Raw genomic sequence first — 20,033 nt, forward strand, 5'->3', positions numbered from 1 at the left:
GCTGCTTGCTTTTGAGATCTGCACTGAAAAATTAACGCTCAGTTGCTGCTAGACAACTTGGGCAGCAACTCTGGGAAAATTGGGCTGCTACCAACTTATGTTCAATTAACTCTTGTAAAGATTTCTTACCATACACACTAGACAGTTTTAAAGCAAAAATGGGTTTTAGAGTGGCATGGAATGAAGAAAGCACTCTATTTCTTGGAATTACGGATTATAATTTTTTTTTTTCAAGCTATGTTTTTTGAGCGCTAGCTACATGGCCACTAGAAACACTTGTGTTGTGGAGCTTACATTTTGCAATTTGGAAAAAAATGAACAGGCCCTGTTGTCTGTGAGCCAGACTTAAACTGCTGCTGCTTAATCAGGAATTCATTAAGTCATTATTTCACTTACAGCGAAGATTGGATTTAGTCTTATCTTTTTCTCTTAGTTGGAACAAATTGTCAAGTCAGTGTCCCAGTTGTGACTTTTGGCTGTGAGTCTTTAGTTCAGAGCAGGCAAAGCATTGAAACGTGACAAGCCTGACTTCAAAACAGGTAATGAAGATGTTAGAATCTCATTTAACTTAAATATCAGGGTAGTGAAATGAAAAACAACTTTAATATTCCAGGTTGGTGTTGCAACAACATGGCAAGCATATTCAGCCTAACTTGTCTCTCTGTTAAGTCTTGTGCCTGTGCTCTACCTCTTTGAATGCAGCTGGTTTAAATGGACTGTTTTGATCTCATGGTTGAGTCACTCTGTGCCGCTCTTTACAGCGGTTTGTTACATGAGGTTTGTTGCCACTACAGGGAAGGAAAAGACTGATACCCGCAGCCTCTTACTCTCCAGTATTGCTCTTGGCCCAGAAAAGGACAGGACTGCTGTTTTTCATAGTCGTAAATATATAACTGAGAAAGTATAAGGTCCTGTGCTCAGAGGTACAGGATCAACCTATACTATGTTATTTCTCATAGACACTTGTCCTGGTTGCTGTGGTGAGAGAGACTGCAGTCTCTCAAGAGCACTGGCATAGCTTGCCTGCTTTTCTTTCCATTAGACAAAATACTTTCTGACTTCTGGTCTGAACCTTCCTTGCTGTAGTTTGAGCTCCTTCCTGCTTGTTTTCTCCTCCACAGACATGTGGAACACATTATCTCTTTGCAGCTCTTCTATGTTTTTTGAGGGTTGCTCAGTCCCTTCCAACCTCTTTAGTCCTAATAGGACTTTTTTCCTACTGGACTTTTTTCCTCCTTGTAAATTGCTTTTCTGGGACCTCTGGTCACTGTATTTTGCTCACATCTTAGAAGAGGGACAAGAAAGTTTTAGTCTGAAATTGTAGTGTCCAAAACAGGACAGAATCCTGCACTGGAGATCATCCTTTATAAAAATGCCTGCCTCGTTGTTTTACTTAACTTTTTGGGTTTTCTTTTATTTCAGGTGGTTCTTCCCACTTTTATTTTAGAGAAGCGATCGTTGTTGGAGATGTATGCAGACTTCATGTCCCACCCAGATCTCTTCATTGCAATCACAAATGGCACTACCCCTGAGGAGAGGATGATCCGCTTTGTTGAGTATTATCTCACTTCTTTTCACGAAGGTCGCAAAGGAGCTATTGCAAAGAAACCATATAATCCAATCATTGGGGAAACGTTTCACTGCTCCTGGAGGATGCCGAAGAGTGATGTAGGCGCTGATGCTGGCAGTAACCTCTCTACTCACTCTGCCTCAGAGGAAGTAACTCTTTCTAAAGATCTGGAAGGCCAAACAGAGCTGGACTACTATACAGTAAAATTTGTAGCTGAGCAAGTGTCCCACCATCCTCCTGTCTCAGGGTTTTATGCTGAATGTGTAGAGAGAAAGATGTGCGTCAATGCCCATGTCTGGACAAAAAGTAAATTCTTAGGAATGTCAATAGGAGTGACAATGGTTGGTGAGGGTAAGTGTAACTTCTGTCCTTTATTAATTTTATAAAGTTACTAAAGTATTTGTTTGAGAGGAAATATGATGTTGCATGCCTCTGGCAGAAATACAGATGATTATTGGTTAGTAGTTTTCTTTCAAAGACTTTTCAAAAAAATTGCTTGCAGAGATGTTAGCTGCTATTGTGTGTTTTTCAGATTTTTTTTAATATCAGAGGAAAAATAAAGAAGTATGTTTGTGATCTGCAATTCTTAATGTACAGTCATTCAGTAATTTCTTACTTTATTTTTACTGTTTACAAAGTACAGAAGATATTACAAGTCCTCATTATAAAAAGTAATTTTTCATATGTGGAAAAAACTAGACAGGTTTATGCTTTGCCAAAAATCAAGATTATATTTGGAAATAAAATTTTTACTTTTAAACTAAAGGGCAGTTACTGTATTGTAAACTGATATTTGTGAATGTTTCTAAAGCATCAAATTCACTTGCGTCAGACATTTATTAAATAGAAGTGTTGTTGCATTTGCATATATTACACTTAACATATTTTATAATGCAAGCTTTAATTTTCTTTAACTAGAGAAATTGGATCCTTTAGGGATAGAGACAGTTAACTGCCCTTAAACTGTCATTTCCCTTTAGTACTAGTCTTTACTGCAAAAGAAGAGACGGTGTCTCCCATTCTGTGTCCCCTGTGTATACTGCTCAGCATCTGGGCATTCCAGGCACTGGCGTGTACACTGTGTATCTGCCGGGGGAATGAGCATGGCAGGGGATGTGGAAGGCACATCTTGATGTTTTGCCTGTACCAGGTAATTTCTGAAGTTAGTATCTCCCTTAGGGCATTTCTTAAATCGTATCATTAGTATGAAAACCATGAGAATTTCTGAAAAGTAACATCAGATGCACAGTGGTAATATGCTACAGAGGCAGGGGTTGATGCGGGTGCCAGTCAATTGTCATGCTATGCTCTTGCAATCGCAAGAGGTAGATCTTGTGTTTGGTTTTGTTTTTTTTTTATAGGAATCAAACAAACCCACACAAAAAACCCAAAGAAAATATGTTCTTGGTGTTTATTGCAAAAACTACTGTCAGGGAAGAGTTGGGTTTATCTTGGCAGAGAGGTGTGGTAAGGAGGATTGTCTCTGCTACCTGCCTTCAGATAGGTCAGGATGTATTACAGAGAGAGAAACCAGAACAGGACTGTTGGCCTTCCTCAGGATCTGCAGTCCAGGGTATTCATTCATTATTTGCTTTTGGCAGTGTAAGTCTTGTGTTGCTGTGCTCCAGAACCATCAATAAGAGAGTGACCAGTCCTTTTCCATAGAATCATAGAATGGTTTAGATAGGAAGGGACCTTGAAGATCATCTAGTCCAACCCCCCTGCCATGGGCAGGGACACCTCCCACCAGACCAGGTTGCGCAAAGCCCCATCCAGCCTGGCTTGAACGCCTCCAGGGATGGAGATTCCACAACTTCCCTGGTCAATCTGTTCCAGTGCCTCACCACCCTCAAAGTGAAAAATTTCTTCCTAATATCTAATCTAAATCTACTACTACATGTTACTGAAAAGTGTGTTGCCCAGCACAATGTTGTACTTTACGGAGCAGTATTATTAGGATGAATGTCTATTCCCAAAAGAAACACAAAAATGCCTGTTACTCAGGTTAGTAATTTCAGGAAAATATTTATATCTAGAATCTGTAACAAATGCCACTTTTGTGGGGTGTGGGTGTGTTTTGTTTTGTTTTGTTTTTTTTTTTTCTTTTTGGTGTGAGGGGCCATGAGGAAAAGCAGTCAAATGTAGTATTAGATATTTGTCTCAATAACTTGTTTGATCTTTTCTAAAATGGTCTTGATTTAGGGATTCTTGTATTTCTTCACACAGGTCTCTTAAGTCTCTTGGAACATGGGGAAGAATACACCTTCTCTCTGCCCTGTGCGTATGCTCGGTCGATTTTAACTGTTCCCTGGGTAGAACTGGGAGGAAAAGTCAACATTAACTGTGCGAAGACTGGGTATTCTGCAAGTATTAACTTTCACACCAAGCCCTTCTATGGTGGCAAATTGCATCGGTGAGAACACTTTTTTTTTTTCTTCTATTTTTCCATGTAATCCACGCTCTAGAACTACAGTAGCTGTGTAACTCCCATGTTCTGTGTGTGCTGAATAGTACTCATTTGATAGTCTGAGAAAACATAGTTGTTCCTGTTCATAAACACTTGAAGGTATTGCTGTGCTCTTAAACAATATCATAACTGAACAACTGCATCTTATGTGATCCTCAGGGAAAAAAAAATCAGGCTGCCTTTAAAGACAGTAAGGAAGTTCCGTGTTTGAAGCTCTTCAAACCACTGGGAAAACATTACTCCTGGCTTTTATTCCTGGCTGCCACAGATCCTCTTAGTTCTGTTAGAAGTTGGTTAGTGTTTCCTATTTTTCAGTTTGCGATTTGTTTGCAGTGAGGCTCATCTTGCTGTCTTAAAGGGGTTGCATGTTGTTTGCAACATGCATTGTAATTGCACTGCAAGGAACATTAGTAAATAGTCTTCTGTTACTTACTGGTCTTGGAATTTCTGTATAAAAAACATAAGACTATCAAGTTTAAGCAACTAGAAAATCTAAGTAAAAATACCTTTTAAAAAAGACAAAAATGGTAATTGTTGTAGTGGTAATTCTTCATTGTGTATGCATGGTTGAAAACTAACAGGTAAAAGAAAATCCAGAGAAAACTTGCTTGGAGTTACTTCTAGCAGATTCTGGGAAGTGTCTGCACACTTGGTGTAAAAGCTTTTAGAACTCATTAACACTGATGTTTATAGAGATTGTATAGGAAGACCACTGCAGATTAGCCTTGTGCTAATATGTAGACAGTTAATTAAGGAAGGAGAAAATTTAGTAGTCACACAAAGAATATCTGGTTCCAGAGCATTTTGCTGGACCGTGTTTATTTAAACCTTTCTTAGATTAAATGTGTAAGAGAAGATAATGAAATGCGTAACGGCCTAGAACATCAGAACTTCTTAAACATGGGTTGCTCTCACAAGTTGCAAAAAATCATCAGTCTTCTATACATCCCCCTTTCTGAAACAGTAGGGTAAGGCTGTATTTGTCTTTTAAAGGAAAACAAACAAACAAAAAAAACCCACTAAAGCTTCCATCTTGAAGCACTTTGCCCCATAAATTCCCATGCATGCTTTGAATTTAACTTGGAACCATAGATCCTCTGTCCCAATGGCATCTGGAGAACTGAAGCTTAAAATTGTTATAAGAGAAAGAGAGCTACGTATAAAGTGATGCATCGTTTGGGATTTTTGTGTCCAGTGCTTGCAGTGTATCTTCCACCTTGCAACAGCTCCTGTTGTGCCATAAAAAGTAAGCAACAGGATGCAATTTTACTTCAATGATTTAGTTTTGGAAACTTTTGTTATTTGTCTCTCTGAAATTAGTCACAGATGTAGAGACATTTTAAAGACCGATCTGTTCAAGGTACTGTAGCTATTGAAAATTTGACATGGTGATGATTGGACATTGCCCAAAGAATCTCTTGGTGGGGAAGCAGCAGTGTTGTCATGGTTACGCAGAGCGCAAGTGAGTTGCTATGGCAATGTTATAGATTTTTTTCTTTTTTTTTTTTTTTGTAGAGTGACCCTTGTTGTTAGACCTCAGCTGGATATTGGCTCCTTGGTCCTGTACCTCTTTAGTTTGATGAAATAGGATGTTGATAACGAACAGCTAGGCATATATCAATCATGCCAAGCTTACAAATAAGTGCTAGCAGATTTTTATCACTAGTATTAGTTCAGACAGATATTATGATCTGCAATGCTGGGAATGGTTGTGTGTCACAGAGCAATGCAACTTGAAGAAATACAGGTTGCAATGAGAGTTTAGTATAGCAGCTCGATATTGCACCTTAGTAGTAAGTGATGAAACTATGTTTACTTTAAGCTGAGCAGAGACAGTAATTTTGTGATTGATATTAAATACTGAATGTCAGTATTGTGTTGTAACCACACTGCGCTTGGAAAAATTAGGCTCTTCTGAAGGTGTAACTGCAAAGTCCAAACGGGCTGTTCTCTGGTATCCTGTGGATTCAGTCTGTTCAGAGATCTCTTAGGAGGAGGACAGGGACTCTGCCATATATAACAGCTTTGGTGGGGTGTGGAAGTTGTTGGATGAAAAAGCAGCACAAAATGAAGGCTGCTTGCTTGTCGCCTACTCCTTCAGTTGTTTTCAGAAACTGTTAGTGCTTGTTAACTTCCACAAAAAAAAAAAGCTTAATAGTCTAATGTAAACATGCTTTTATTGCTCATTTTGCTCCAACTCTGGCCCGTTCTTGAATGAATCCTAAGTTTTTGAAATAGAAAACTATGCCTGAGCAGCAGCACATACTTACGAGTCTGGTTTTTTTGGAAGATCTTTTTAATGAAGTTAAACTAGGCTTGAGCTGCTGGACTGGCTCTAGTTGCCTCTGGCATGCGCAGGATGTGGCAGAAGCCCTGGCTGCTGCTGCCTCCTGCTCTGAGCCAGCTGCGAGCTCTCCCCGCTTGCCCTGGCGATTCCCCACAGGTCTGATTTGACTGGCATCCAGTATGTCTGGGCTGGAAGGTCTTGCCTGTGATACTTGTTTTCTTGCCTGAGAAATTAATTTCTCTGTTTTTATGCTGGGCTTGGGGGGGGCACAGGTAGATGCTGACACAGCTGGAAGTGACCGGTGCGTGTGGAAGAGAGAGAGTGGCATCTACATGTCCTCAACTCCCTTCTGAGTGTGGTACCATGCAGCCAGTGTGGGCAAAGTGGGAGCACGGAAGAGCTGCTTTTTGTTCCTCTGTGTGCAGTTGTTCAAAGGAAATAACAGCAGACCAGTGGTGTGCAAGTTAGCTATTATTAGCTGCACATAATGTAAGTGTGAAAGGAGATGTAATGTGCTTTGTGCGAGCGTTGATGAAATGTGGGAAGGGGAGCTGGACAGTGGTGTGTTGTAGAGAGCTTGTGTAATTGCAGTTTAATTGGAGCTGGAGATAGCGTACTCTGTGAATCCTGCAGCACCTTACAGGTGAGAATGTCTCAAGTCTTGTTTGCATAGCATGCAGACCATTTTGTTTCTTCTTCCTGGGGTAAAAGTTCTGTTTGAGGGCAGCAATTTGCTTGCCTGGCAATGCTCAGTAAGCTTCTGCTCCTTGATTCAGGATGAAGTGAGTGTTGGGAGGCCTTTGGATAGGTCTTGGTGTTGAGAAGAAAAATATGCATCAGTGTGCATAATAATGGTGATACTTAAGCATATATGCAACACTTTGAAATGCTGCATATTAGAAAGACTTTTAATATCTTGTTATTGGCAGAGGTTTCTGTGGAAGAGACAGGAAAGCAAAGCAGTTCTGATTCCTAGTTTCCTACCTTGCTTTCTGCCTTTGTGTGTCTGCTGCTTACGTGAGCATTGTGAAAAATGAGACCACCTACATATAGAGAACATGGAGATGTAAAGATGTGAGATGAAGTGCTAGCAGGTAGTGAGACTCATTCTTGCTAGAGAGTTTATTTTTTAAGTCTGAACTACATATCTGATGTGATGTTTCAAGTGGAAATGATCAACTGCTTGTTACACGTGAACCAGCCTGTGTTAGTTTCTTTCTAATTTTGAATTCTGTTAAAAGGTTTGAAACCAGTTTAAGCTGAAGCCAAAAATGGAGTTTCCTGGGTAACATGAAGAGAACTAGAGGAATGAGTGAAAGTCACTTTGCTCTTTTAGTTTCTCCCTGCAAATACAATTCAAGTAACTAACATTTTTCAAGGCAGTGTGACAAGTTTGCCAGCTCATTCAGAATTAAATTGAGTGATTATGCAAGGAATAGTCCTCAGGTGTCTTCAGCCATGTCCTTTTAAAAATAAATTGCTTTCCTAGAGTCACAGGTGAAGTGAAGCAGAACATGACGAACACAGTGGTATGCAGAGTGCAAGGGGAATGGAACAATGTGCTTGAGTTCACCTACAGCAATGGGGAGACAAAATATGTGGACTTGACAAAGCTGTCTGTGACAAGAAAACGAGTCCGGCCCCTTGAGAAGCAAGGACCATTTGAATCTAGGTAGAGTATGTGTTTACTGCTGTCTGACCTGTTTTGTCCTAAGCTGTCCGGTGAATGCCTTAGGAAAACCTGCAAATGTAGATATTTGTAGATAGTGCTTAGCAGCAGTGATCTTTGGTGTGTTTTTTTTTTTTTTAATGAAAAATTAAAAACAAGTGTATAATAAAAAGTGCAAAAAACAAGTGCAGGCACATGGCTGTTTATCTTGCCTCTTTCATTCATGGACAGAGTTGTCTTATGCGTTCATAAAGTGCCTGCTAGAACAGAGCCTCCTTGTTTTTGTTTTTAACCATCAGCTACTCAGCAGGGCAGCTCCTGACAAGTGAGGTCCTCGCAAGAATCTGCTTGTTGAGTAACACTTCCATAGCAACTTTAAAGGCTATACAAACAAACATTAGATTGGCACAGCCGAAACCTCAGAGCCATTCCTATCTGCTCCTAATTGCTAGTGTAGCTGTAAGACTCGGCTGTGAGCCCTTCCACCTGTGCTGCACCATTGTGCTCTGGTTTGGGTTGGTTTGTCATGTATAAGTGGAGGGGAGTGCTTCTGTTCTGAAAGAACTGCATGCAGTGATCCTGTAGTTTGACATTGCAGGCTGAGAAAACTTTTGAAAACTGAAGTTAACAATTTGTTTTGTAGGAGGCTGTGGCAGCATGTAACAGAGTCTCTGCGGGATGGAGACATCGATAAGGCTACAGAGCACAAGCGAGCCCTTGAAGAACGACAGAGGAACGAAGAGAGGCTTCGTGCTGAAACAGAAACACCGTGGTGTACTAAATACTTTCTTAAAGAAGTAAGTTCCCAAGTGGTTAGCTGTTGATGAAGGCGGAGGCAGAGCTACAATGAAAGCAGGTGCAGATAAGGGTCTGTGTCCTGTCAGAACAGAGTATTTGGCTTTAAATCTTACAGTTTAGCTCCATGGGATCCATAGAAGTAAGGTGACATAAGCACTCTCAGACATGTGAAGGTGTGACTTTACCCTTCACTTCCCAAACACATTGGTTTGGCAATTCCCTTGCAACAAAATGTTTGCCTGTTTTGTGGTTTGGTTTCTTTTTCCAAGCACTTCCACGTGGTACATGGAAAACAGCTTTACATGTATGTGTGTAAGTAGACTGTAACAGTAAATACCCAGAGAAAATAATCAGTAGTACTAATTTTGCTTATCTTGTGCGCATATGAACCCAAGATATTACTGTTAGCAAGAAGGAACATGAGTTAGTTCTCAACTTAAAACTTGTGTTCTTGTATGTTAGGTTTTGGACGGAGCTTATTTGTTCGAATGGCTTAACCTGTATTTCAGTAATGGTAGTAGTAGTAATAATAATACAGTAAGACTTTTAAGAAGGTGAACTGCAGCCTGCTCAGGAAGACTGGGACCTGTTGGTCTGATAACTTTTAAATGGCTTTCCTTGTGATCCGGATGATGAGACCCTGCTTGTGTAGAGAGCTTTGCTGAGCCCCATGCAAGAGCGGAGGACTCAACTAAAATTTATGCTGTAGTAGTTTAGATCCTCCTTGTAGTGAAAGAGTTACCTGTGAAACTTCAGTAACATAACTCCCCCTTCTTCCTGCATCTGTGGTCTAGCAAGGGTTTAAAACAAGCTAAAAAGGTGTTTTTCTTTTTTTTTTTTTTTTTTCTGGTTTTGTTTTCTAAATTCAGGACTATCTGTTAGCTCCAATAAAGTTTTTTGTTCTCTAAAGCTATGTTAGTATGACTAGCTCAGATTTAGATATTTATATTGTTAGTATCTAGATTTAGAAGAGGTGAAATTCTGTTGCTAATCTGAGATACAGATCTACTCGGAAAATGTTTAAATGTAATCCTGAGCTGCTTCATTTCCGGGTCAGTGGTTGGGCTGTGTTAGAGCTGATAATCTTGGATAGCTGCCTCTCTGCTGGCTTCTTGTTTGGCTTTTTAAAGTAATCTGGATCAGGGAGTCGAGAAGAGTGGCTTTCCATCTAGGTTAATTACAAGTGCAGTCGATTCCCAGAGAGCGCTGTGGCTCGGCAAGAGTCAGTACATGTTCTGACATATTCTTAGAAGCCTGCAGCATTGATCTCTGTGTCTTAATCTGTGGGAATGAAAGGTATAAGCTATGTCCCTCTAGTTTTCACAGCTATCAGTCTAATAGTTGCGTGAAGGGAATTCACCTGGGGCATTGTCTTTATTATAACCATATTTTCTCTTACGATTGCAGGGAGATGGCTGGGTTTACCATAAACCCCTCTGGAAAACAGTCTCTGCTGTGCAAACCCAGCAAACGGACACTAACTAGAAAAGCTGCTTTAAGATGAGTTTTCTGATTTTCTTCTCCTTTTCCTCTGTCTCTCAAAACACAGTAATCACACTGAGTGTCCCCTTTTTATGTAATTGTGAAAGTTTAAATGAGCATAAAGAAATAAGTATACTAGGGCACTTTAAAGCTGTTTAAAAAAAAAAAAAAAAGTTGTAGAGACAAACTTGCCAGGTACATTCAACCAACTTGTTTTTTGTATGATCCAAGAGATTTTATCTGAATTGTGTAAGATTCTTCTAAGTAGATCTGATTGCAAAAGCTGCCTAACAGAAGAAGGAATCGTTGGATATTGGAGTGACATGGGAACTTTTTCAGAATCAGCGTCAAGCTCTAATAACTGAAACCTGCTCAGTACCCATGTAGACAACAGCAACAAAAAAATTGCTGCTTTTATGCCCAGTGATTAACCTTTCTGGTGAAAACTGGAGGGATGTTTGGAAGATGTGCCTGAAATCAGTGTTAAGAAACAACTGGATCGTGATGACTTTTTTTCTTTGGAGAGAACGCGTGCATGCATCGGAGGAATATGGGATATATGTAGAGACTACCTTTCTTTTTTATGGATTTATAAAAGCAATTAGAATTGTAACCATGGAGAAATTTTTCCTCTGAAACATTTTAATATACTTGAAATAATTGACTTGAATTGGAAAAGTAATTTGAACACTTTTCAACTCCTAATTTTATTAAATCTCTTTGAGTGACTTTGATTTTTCTCATGTTATAATGTAATGAGGTTTGGCCTTTTTTTTTTCTTCCTCCACCTTCCCTTCCCGAGGACTAAGGCTTTCAAAATGAACAGAAAACGTACAATTTCGTATTTAAATTTCTCTGCCCGTCTAATCATCTCAGAGAAGAAGTATCAGTGTTACAAACTGTCCTTTGGATTGTTTTGGTTTGTCTCCTGTGGTGTTATTCGGAACAAAGCAGTGAAATGTGACCTGTGCATACATGGACTGTAGGTCCTGGTTTTTCATCTTACCATAAAAAAAAGCTGATTATGCGGAGGACTGGGTATTGATTTGAAACACAATCAGATATCAGGAAACTGTATTCAGGTACAAACATCCTTTGTTTTGTTTTTTTATAACTATTTTATTGAAGTCTAAGAATTGCTGGCAATTAAGAATAGTACTTACTATGGCTTTTGTTATTGTAACTACAAGCTACCTTAATTTTTCCAACAGTGGTGCCTTACTCTACTCTGTTTTTTCTTCTGATGTAGTCTTCCAGTCAGTGTATATAACATTATCTGCCACTTCCCAGCCATGGTAATGGCTGCACCTGATCCAGCGTTATGAGAGCTCACAACTGTGTGATCTGGTAAGATGTTTTCCATGGAGAAGATACAATTGTAAGAATGCATCAGAAGGTTTAAATAACCATGTTAACTTTCAACACAAACTGTAAATTGTGCAAAAAAGAAAAAAAAAAAAAGAGTTGGGTTTATGCACAACTATTTTGATCCTGTTGTACATTTTTTTTTTTTTTTTTTTTTGCTGTGAAATGCACTGAGATCTCAATGCGAGTCATAGTCTGTTTGTGAGAAGTGGGGGTGGGGATAATAAAACTACAAAATGATTCATTTGTTCTGCGTGCTTTCCTAGAGATCAGGTGACCAGGAGGAGTAGGTTATCATCTTTTATGCTGGAGATCTGTCTGTCTGGGCTTTCCTTGGCCCTTAAAGCGGGATATTTTGGCACTGTGCACTTGAGTAGTAAATATATTCTCCAGCAGAAGAATGTTTTAGGCCCTGCTGTCTTGTGTGTGATATTCTATACAACCATCCTGTTGTGTTAGTTTTGGATATCCATTGGGCATTTTCATGTTTAACCAGGAATAAAAATAAAAATGAAAACAGTGGGATTAGTTCCTCCTTGTTTCTGGGTCTGCGGTACATTTGGGGTGTGCTTCTTGGTGGATTCCAGGATTTGGGGTAGGAATCATGGTGGCAACACATGAACTTCCATGGTTCATCAGAACCCACACCAAACTGGGGCTGGTAGAGGGACAGAAAATAAATTGACTCTGTATGTGTTTCATAGTTGTTTTATCTGTGTGATTTGCTTTAAACAAACAGCAAGGGCTGTGGTGCAATATTGCTGTGATCAGAGCAGAAAACAAACCTTTATCAGCTGAACGTACTCCAGGGATCAACTGTGCTTATTAAAATATAGACCTGTGGCTCAGTCACTGAGCTCTACTTAAAATTTTGATTTGGGAATTTGTCAAGGTGATAGCTGTAAAACAGACTGAAAAGCTCCCGTGTTGACTATAAACCCATTTGTGTTTCTTATATAATATTATTAGTCAAGTTATTTCTCTTCCACCCTCATCTGGTATGCTTGTGGTTTCGCACTGAGAAAGCTGTTACTAATTTTGTTGTGTAAAAATAGACCCAATGCTGCAGAAGTAGTCTTTTAAAATACATGAAACGATTTCTTTTAACATGGGGTTGCTGCTGGAAAAAAAGAAGTTAAAGCCTTCCTTTGCTCAGATGACCACAAGAACTGGAATGGCTTCGTGATGTGGATTTAGTTATGATGGAAATTTCTAGTTAGTTCTAGAAATAAAGGACATGGTTGAAAATGAAATGAAATGAAAATTTGAGAAGAAACTTCTCAGTGAGGGTGACAGAGCACTGGAACAGGCTGCCCAGGGAGGTTGTGGAGTCTCCTTCTCTGGAGACATTCAAAACTCGCCTGGACGCCTTCCTGTGCAACCTCATCTAGGTGTTCCTGCTCCGACAGGGGGATTGGACTAGATGATCTTTTGAGGTCCCTTCCAATCCCTAGCATACTGTGATACTGTGAAAGCAGTTAAAAAAAACTTCTAGCCACTGAATATCCAGCTTAAATTGTAAGACACTTATGTGATTTCTCTGAGTTGCAAGCACCCTACGGACTAATATGTGTATTTTTAACTCTGACCAGATTTGATTCACTTGCTTAACTGCTGTTGTTTCCATCTTGCACCTTCTGGAGCGAAGGGAAGGACTCACTGCTGCTTCCTATGTAGATATTTGCTAGAACCACAGTGTCTTCAATGGGGAGGTGGCAAAATATAGGATTTTGGCTTATGTTCCTCCCTTCTGTCTTCTTCACTTGATTGGGCTCCACTGAAGTTAAGGGCAAAATTCTTACTGATCTCAGTGGTTTTAGGCTCCCTGGGTTATAAACAGATCTTGGAGCTTAAATAAGTGGCTCTCTTCAGAGGTGCTGTGTACTGTGCTGCTCGTGGAAAACAGAAACTCCTACTTAAAGTGACTCCTATTTAACGCAGTCCCTCCTATTTAATGCAGGCATTCAAGCGTATAATCCTGAGAGCTTGATTCTGGACTTGGTTTTCATGGAAAAACTGCATTATGTAAATTGGACTGTTCAAGATTTTAGGCGTGGGGAGAGGAATAGATTGAGAAGTTTTTCAGCATATTTACAGCCAACCCTAGGATTAAGTCTCTGTCTCCCCAGGAGAATTTTGATTTCAGCCATCAGAAGCAGAGATGCAGCCTTTGACGTCTAGTTTGCACAGGCTGATCCCCCTCTGTCCCTGTCACTTGTGGAAGAACCAGTCAGAGCATCTTTTAAATCCTCTTGAACTGAACTTGGAAGAACAAGTAAACATATTCATTGGTGTAATATCCAGACAACTTGGTGCAAAGCTTGGTAGGGGAAATTCTGCACTGAATATTCCGAGAAGGAAAGACTGGACAGCCTAGGGGAGAATTTGGTGTGTTCCCATAGCTTCTTATCTCCGTGTCAGAAAAGCCGCCCCGTGCTCTCTGTTCATCTTGGGTATATATACAGTAGAGCAGTGGTTAATATATTAAAGAAATGAGGCTGAGGTCAGGTGGGTGGAAAGGGTGTGTTTCAGGTGAACAGGGGAGAAGGGGTTTAGTTTGAAACAATCACAAGGTGACAGCCAGGTGGGGGATTGGTGACAATGAAAGGTATGGTCACAGTTGCAGGTGGAGACTTATACTTGGTAGCCAAATTAGTTTTTATTATTTAGATTTAATGCAACCTAATTCATTCCCCTTCTGGCCTTCTTCAAAGGAATTAGAGACAATTTTGTTCTAGGGTTTTAATTTAGGAGCTGTGGAAACAATAGTGAGAGAAGAAAAGCTTTTTGTATGGGCTGGTGCTGTCATAGCTGAAACAGCCCTGCAGATCTGCTGCCCTGCTCCCCACTGGGGACCCTCGGCTGTAGGAAGCTTATGGCTGTTGCATGGTTTTCTCTCTTCCCGTCTCTTGTAGGGGTTGCTCTGTGCAGCTGCATGCTGGCAAGCAAAGTATTCCTCTCCAATGCTATCCTGAAAGATACACCTCTGTGTACGTGAGTGTCAGGTACAGGCTTGCAGGGCTTCTTAGTAGTTTTTTATTACTTTTTGCTGCCAAGGGTGGAGGGATTAAGATTTGCGCAGTGCCAGGGTTCAGAGCGAGGTAGGACTTACCTTTCCTTAATTGCCCTTCTACTACACAGGCAGCCTGGTGTGGTCTGGTGGTTATGGGAGTAAAGGTCCTGGTTCTGTCTGATCATGTTTCTTCAGGTTGAGTAATAAAGCAGAGGGGTGCGAAAGGGTTGCAAGAAGAATTAGCCAACATGTTTGTGTTCACGGTATTACTGTGGCACAAACCTGTAGGCTAGAGGTGGCTGAAAACTGGACTGATATGGGGAAAGAGTTGTCTGGATATCCCGTACGGAGACTTCTTAGAGTGAAACAGCAGCGTCTACACTGGGGACTATTTTTTTTCTGCTGAAGAAACTTTGTGCACCCAGCTGAACTATCAAGTACACCCAAGAGCTCCCCAGTGGAAAAAGGTGTGTTGGTGTTGCAGCAAATCTGGCTTTTGCGAACTGGGTTATCGGGTATCTTTATAGTGTATTAAGGGCTGTCTGATCAATGAATAATTTTCATGGGTGCCAGCATTTCTTCTACTGAGAGTGTGTTACATCTCAAGATTTTTTTTTCTGCTGCTACAACACATTTATATTTTTTGTGCATGGAGGCTGTTAAAAAAGGAAAATTTGAAAATTGTCTTATCTGTGCAGAATAAGTAGTTAGAAGAACTCATGATGGCAATGTGGAAGGACTTCAAAAGATAGACATGGAATTCAGGTGCTTATTAATAAAAGATTAAACATTATTATTTTAAAAAATAATAAAAGGAATGCTTTGCATCATTATACATTTTAAAGTAAGTACAAAATCAGTTCATATATAGTGTTGCACTTTAACCGAAGTATCGATTCCACAGTTCACTGTATCTGTGGGAGGAAACAGATCTTATAAATAAGTTATGTACTAGATCTTAGTTCCATTTTGAAAAACGAAGCAGGGCTTTTCCCCATAAGCTAAACGCTCCTTGCTGTTTTCTCCTCATCTCTCACGATGAGGCTTTTTGCCTGCTGTATCACTGCGTGTTTCTGCTCCCATCACTGTCCTGGTGCTCCCCGCCGGGAGAGGCTGTTTTGGTGGCCTCGTTGTCCGTGTTGTTGTTGAGGATGTCGTCGCAATCCATCTGTGCCATCAGGTTGAAGCGCTCAGCCACGCAGTGGGCAGTGAGACGAGCCTCGGGGTCGTGGTCCCAGCACTCTGTGATGGTGTCGCACAGAAAACGCATTCCCTGCAGTCAAAAGGGCTGAAATTAAGATCTGAAGGCAGGAGGAAGAGGAGCTAGAAGCTGATCTAAAGTAGTCACAGTGGTTTACCATACTTCTGACAGCTTCCTGCAGAAACGTGTTTGGTTTTTTTGTTGGTTTTTTTTTTTCGGCCAACCTTAAGAGTCCCAAAATTTTGGGCTTAAAACCAAAATGGCACTATTCAGCTGGTATTTTTTCCCCCTCTTAAGCTGGCAACACAGCTAGCCCCAGAAGCTGTGCTGAACCTTCCTTAGCCTATATAATGCCTATCATGTGCTATCGCTTTCTGCATCATTATCAACCCAGGTTGCAACACAGTTGAAAAATCATTACTCTAAATAAAGCTTGGTGTTTTTCAGTGGGTTTTGTGTATTTCTTAATTTGCAATGAAGAGAAGCCAAAAGCCTCATATAGACCAACGCAAGAGGAAAATGCAATTCCTGCAGAGATGTACCGTCAGTGTCATCTGTCCTTCTTGCACCTTTCTCTGAACTCGCTGCTTGCCCCTAAGGTTCATCGTACTAAATCTTCCATAATGGACACAGATTAGAGAGAACAGGATTGTGCAGTAAAACTGACAGATGGTGCGTTTCAGTACCTCTTACGTCACTCATTTATTAGCTTAGTCAAAAGGATTTGAAGATAATTGATTAACATGCAAAAATGAGCTAGCTCAGCTGAAGCTTTTAAAATAAGCCTTTTCTCAACAGAACATGGCACTGTCGTATGGTTTAGTTGTTAGATTTTCTGTGCTTAATTTTACCCTGAAATCATGACATTTATTTGCAGCTCACCTTAGAAGTAGCGATGATGCTCTTTTGAATGGTACAACTGGAACATCTTGTTACGCTCACAAAATGCACTTAGTTTGGCTTTTATATTTGGTATCTCAGATTTCCAAAGGATGCCGAGCTTTAACAAATATATTTTTAGTGGCAATATTGACTTAAGCTCCCATTGCTCCTTCCTGTTCTGCACCAGCCCTTCAGTTGTGCTGGTACAACAGTCTGTTCGGCTGCTTTGTGAACCAGATCCAGGAATTTACCTGGCCTAAATAACCACTTATTGTTTTGTTTGGTTTTTTTTGTTTGTTTGTTTGGTTTTTTTTTTTTTTTTTTTTTTTTAGAATGTGGTGGGGTGTGGAGCGAGGTGGAAGCATGGGCTTAAGGTGTTTGTAAGTTATCTGGGAAAGTTTGGGGATAAATTTCCTCAATGGGCTTTATTGTGCAGCCTTGCGAACAGTTGCCCTGGAGTTGCTGATGGGCAGCACGCACGGTGAGTGAGCTCTGTCAGGGAAATTAACGCTTACATCTGCTGAAAATCTTAAACCGTGGCCAACAACGTAGGCCCTCGCTTGGCTGAGAGGGATTCTGATGGGTGGAAATGTGGAAGTAGCATTTGGAGCTCCATATAAAACTTATTTTTGTTGGTGGGAACATCTATGGGTGCTTCCTGTTCAGGTGAGTGATTTGTTACCCTCTCTTGGTGTCACCCAACGCTTCCTCCTGCAGGAAGCACTTGATTCTTCTTAGGAAAGGCTGAGACCTGTGTCTGTTAAGCCTGGAGAAGAGGAGACTGAGAGGGGATCTCATCGATGCTTATAAATGTCTAAAGGGTGCGTGTCAAGAGGATGGGGCCAGCCTCTTCAGTGGTGCACAGCAACAGGAAAAGGGGCAACAGGCACCAACTTGAGCATAGAAAGTTCCATCTAAACATGAGGAGGAATTTCTTTACTTTGAGGGTGGCAGAGCACTGGCACGGGCTCCCCAGAGAGGTTGTGGAGTCTCCCACTCTGGAGATATTCAAAACCTGTCTGGGATGCATTCCTGTGCAACCTGCTGTAGGTGACCCTGCTCTGGCGGGGGGGGGGTTGGACTAGATGATCTCTGAAGGTCCTTTCCAACCCCCACCATTCTGTGATTCCCAAGGAAGCCCTTGGCACAAACCGGTGGCTTTCTGCTGCTTCCCAGCAGATGGTGCTGCCCTATGCCGCATCCTGGGGAGACTGGTTGCAAAATGCCTGGGAAATCATGTAGAGCCAGACTTGTAAGGAGATGTTTATTAGATCAACCAAGACAAGTTGGAGGCAAACTTTCAGGAACACAACGTGGTTTTTCTGTTCCTCTTCCCCGGTGAGTATCAGGTGGTCTAATAAAAGTTACTACCTTATAAGCCTCGCTCTCTTTACGTGCTTGACCAACCCAACTGCAGCGATGTTATTTCTCGGTGGTGATTGCAGTCAGCCCTTCTTCAGCTCAGCAAACAGCGCAGTTGTGCTCAGGTTCTGTCAGAGTGTGATTTTTTTTTTTTTTCACAGCCCAAGCCTCTGCATGTTTTTCCTGTGGTTTCAAAGTTTATCAGAGACCCTGGGAGGTGAACGACTGTGATGAATACTCAAAGACTTCAAGTATGTAGCAGTGCTGATTGAAGTTCCCCTATTTGCCTTCATCAAGGAAAATGGCTGAGTGAACTTCAGAAATGGACTTGCCGACTGATAAACTCGCTGCCGGTCCAGCAGAAACCAGATTCATTTGATGCTGTTTGCAGCTTTGGTCGGTCAGGTCGGTTGCGAGTCTTTGGACAAACATGGGTTTGAGAGGAGATATTGTAGGGAACGTGTGGCCTCCTAAGATCACGAAATGATCTCTCTCCTTTTGGAAAGCCTGGCTTTGCATGCCATCCAGGCAGAGTGGAAGCAGTAGCAGTGTGTTTTATGGGTGGATACTGCAAAACGATGCGCTGAGCCAGCGGGCTCAATGTTTCAGCTTGTTTTTCAGATGAACTGAATCATTGATCAGCGGATGGTGTTTTTCCACAAGACGTGAAATTTAAGAAGTACCAAAGTCAAGCAAGAGTTGAAAAATCACAGTCAGCATGCCTGTTACCCCTTGTGTCCTCAGTGCATGGAAGAAAGTACTAGACCTGGGGGAGAGAGGACCACGTCAGGGCCAGGAGGTGGTTGTGTTTCTGGAGCAGGTTGGTCTGGGTGTGCTTAGGGGTGGTTTCAACAGAGCACATCTCATTGTTGATGAAGTATTTCTACTCTAGAGAGCTGGGTTATGCTTTCTGTGCCGAGATGCTGTGCTTTCAGACCCTCTGAGCCGAAGGACTTCCCCTTGACAAGACTTGAGCCTGGCAGGTTCCTGCTCTCAGCTTCATGCGTATTTTCCTGATTGTTTCACTTGCAGGAGATGCTTTCCTTGCAGAAGTCCTTCTCACAAGCCAAGTCCTGACCTCTCACGTTAGAGGTAATTTTGAGCTTGAAACCTCCACAACCGTGTGGGCAGGAGGCTGGGTGCACATTTCTGCCCCTGGTCCCTGGTGTGAGACGGCTGTGCGGCAGGGACCGTGTGTTCCTGGATATGGTGGTTATGGGAGAAATGACTGAAATAATTTACTGTTTCATGAGAATAGCTTGTGCTAAAATGCTCCATTCTGCTGTTATCTGCAAGGTGTCTGAATACCATCGCTTGGCATTCATAACGCTTCCTGATCGGGGCAACTTATTCATCGTTAAATTTTGCTGTACCCCTGGCTGACAGCTTTTAAACACCAGGGAATTGGGTCTTGTGGGGCTTACGTGGGCTCAGCCAGCCAAGGAGGAGTTGTAAGTAGGGTCCAGGAGTTCTGCCTGCTTTTGCTTTGATTACAGCCGTAATGGTTTTTAGGCTGGGTTACTGAAGTGGGACAATATTGCTCTTTTTCTGAACCAGCTACTCCCAGTTTACCTGATGCACCAGCCAGCTGCTCGGGATCTCGGGGCGTCCTCTGCCATGCAGCACGATGTCCCTCATGGTATCCACACAGGGCTGCTCCTGGACTTTTGACCCAAAAGGCAGCTCATAATTCTTTACCTCTGCAAGGAAGCAACAGCAGTGTTAGAGGATGTTTTTCATGCATTTGCTGCTTTGCTTTGGTACCGTCCACTGGATGAGAATAAATTTGTTTTTATCAGTCTGCAAAAATAAATGGATCTGGAAACAATTTAGGATTTGAACACTGAAACATAGTCCTGGGTTTTCTTATAGAGGTCGTTTTCAGAGATAAGACCGAGGAACCATCTGACCACCTTCCTGAACCCAAGAGATGCACT

At 41.4% G+C, this 20,033-nt stretch overlaps 2 protein-coding genes and 1 long non-coding RNA gene across 3 annotated transcripts in view; 2 read left to right on the forward strand and 1 right to left on the reverse strand.

The window, feature by feature from the left end:
- OSBPL11 (oxysterol binding protein like 11) overlaps positions 1-12,153 on the forward strand; it is a gene marked incomplete at its 5' end in the record, with an annotated part of 42,894 nt that extends 30,741 nt beyond the window's left edge. The window contains 5 exons of the mRNA XM_082484628.1: positions 1,423-1,921; positions 3,797-3,983; positions 7,814-7,996; positions 8,637-8,790; positions 10,199-12,153. Of these exons, the coding sequence (XP_082340754.1) occupies positions 1,423-1,921; positions 3,797-3,983; positions 7,814-7,996; positions 8,637-8,790; positions 10,199-10,276 (1,101 nt within the window). The 3' untranslated portion in view covers positions 10,277-12,153. The remainder of the gene's footprint in view (positions 1-1,422; positions 1,922-3,796; positions 3,984-7,813; positions 7,997-8,636; positions 8,791-10,198) is intronic.
- Positions 12,154-15,482: 3,329 nt separating this feature from the next.
- The window catches only part of LOC309672209 (TGF-beta receptor type-2-like), a 33,774-nt gene continuing 29,223 nt past the window's right edge, over positions 15,483-20,033 (reverse strand). The window contains exons 6-7 of the mRNA XM_082483655.1: positions 19,669-19,796; positions 15,483-15,924 (exon numbers count right to left, since the gene is read on the reverse strand). Coding sequence (XP_082339781.1) covers positions 15,712-15,924; positions 19,669-19,796 — 341 coding nt within the window. The 3' untranslated portion in view covers positions 15,483-15,711. The remainder of the gene's footprint in view (positions 15,925-19,668; positions 19,797-20,033) is intronic.
- On the forward strand, positions 18,780-19,438 carry LOC309672210. The gene is made up of 3 exons (XR_014269220.1): positions 18,780-18,916; positions 19,129-19,188; positions 19,393-19,438. It is a non-coding gene; the product is annotated as an uncharacterized lncRNA (long non-coding RNA).

The sequence above is a fragment of the Vanellus vanellus genome, assembly GCF_965231255.1.
Source record: "Vanellus vanellus genome assembly, chromosome: 5".
Taxonomy (NCBI): Eukaryota; Metazoa; Chordata; class Aves; order Charadriiformes; family Charadriidae; genus Vanellus; species Vanellus vanellus.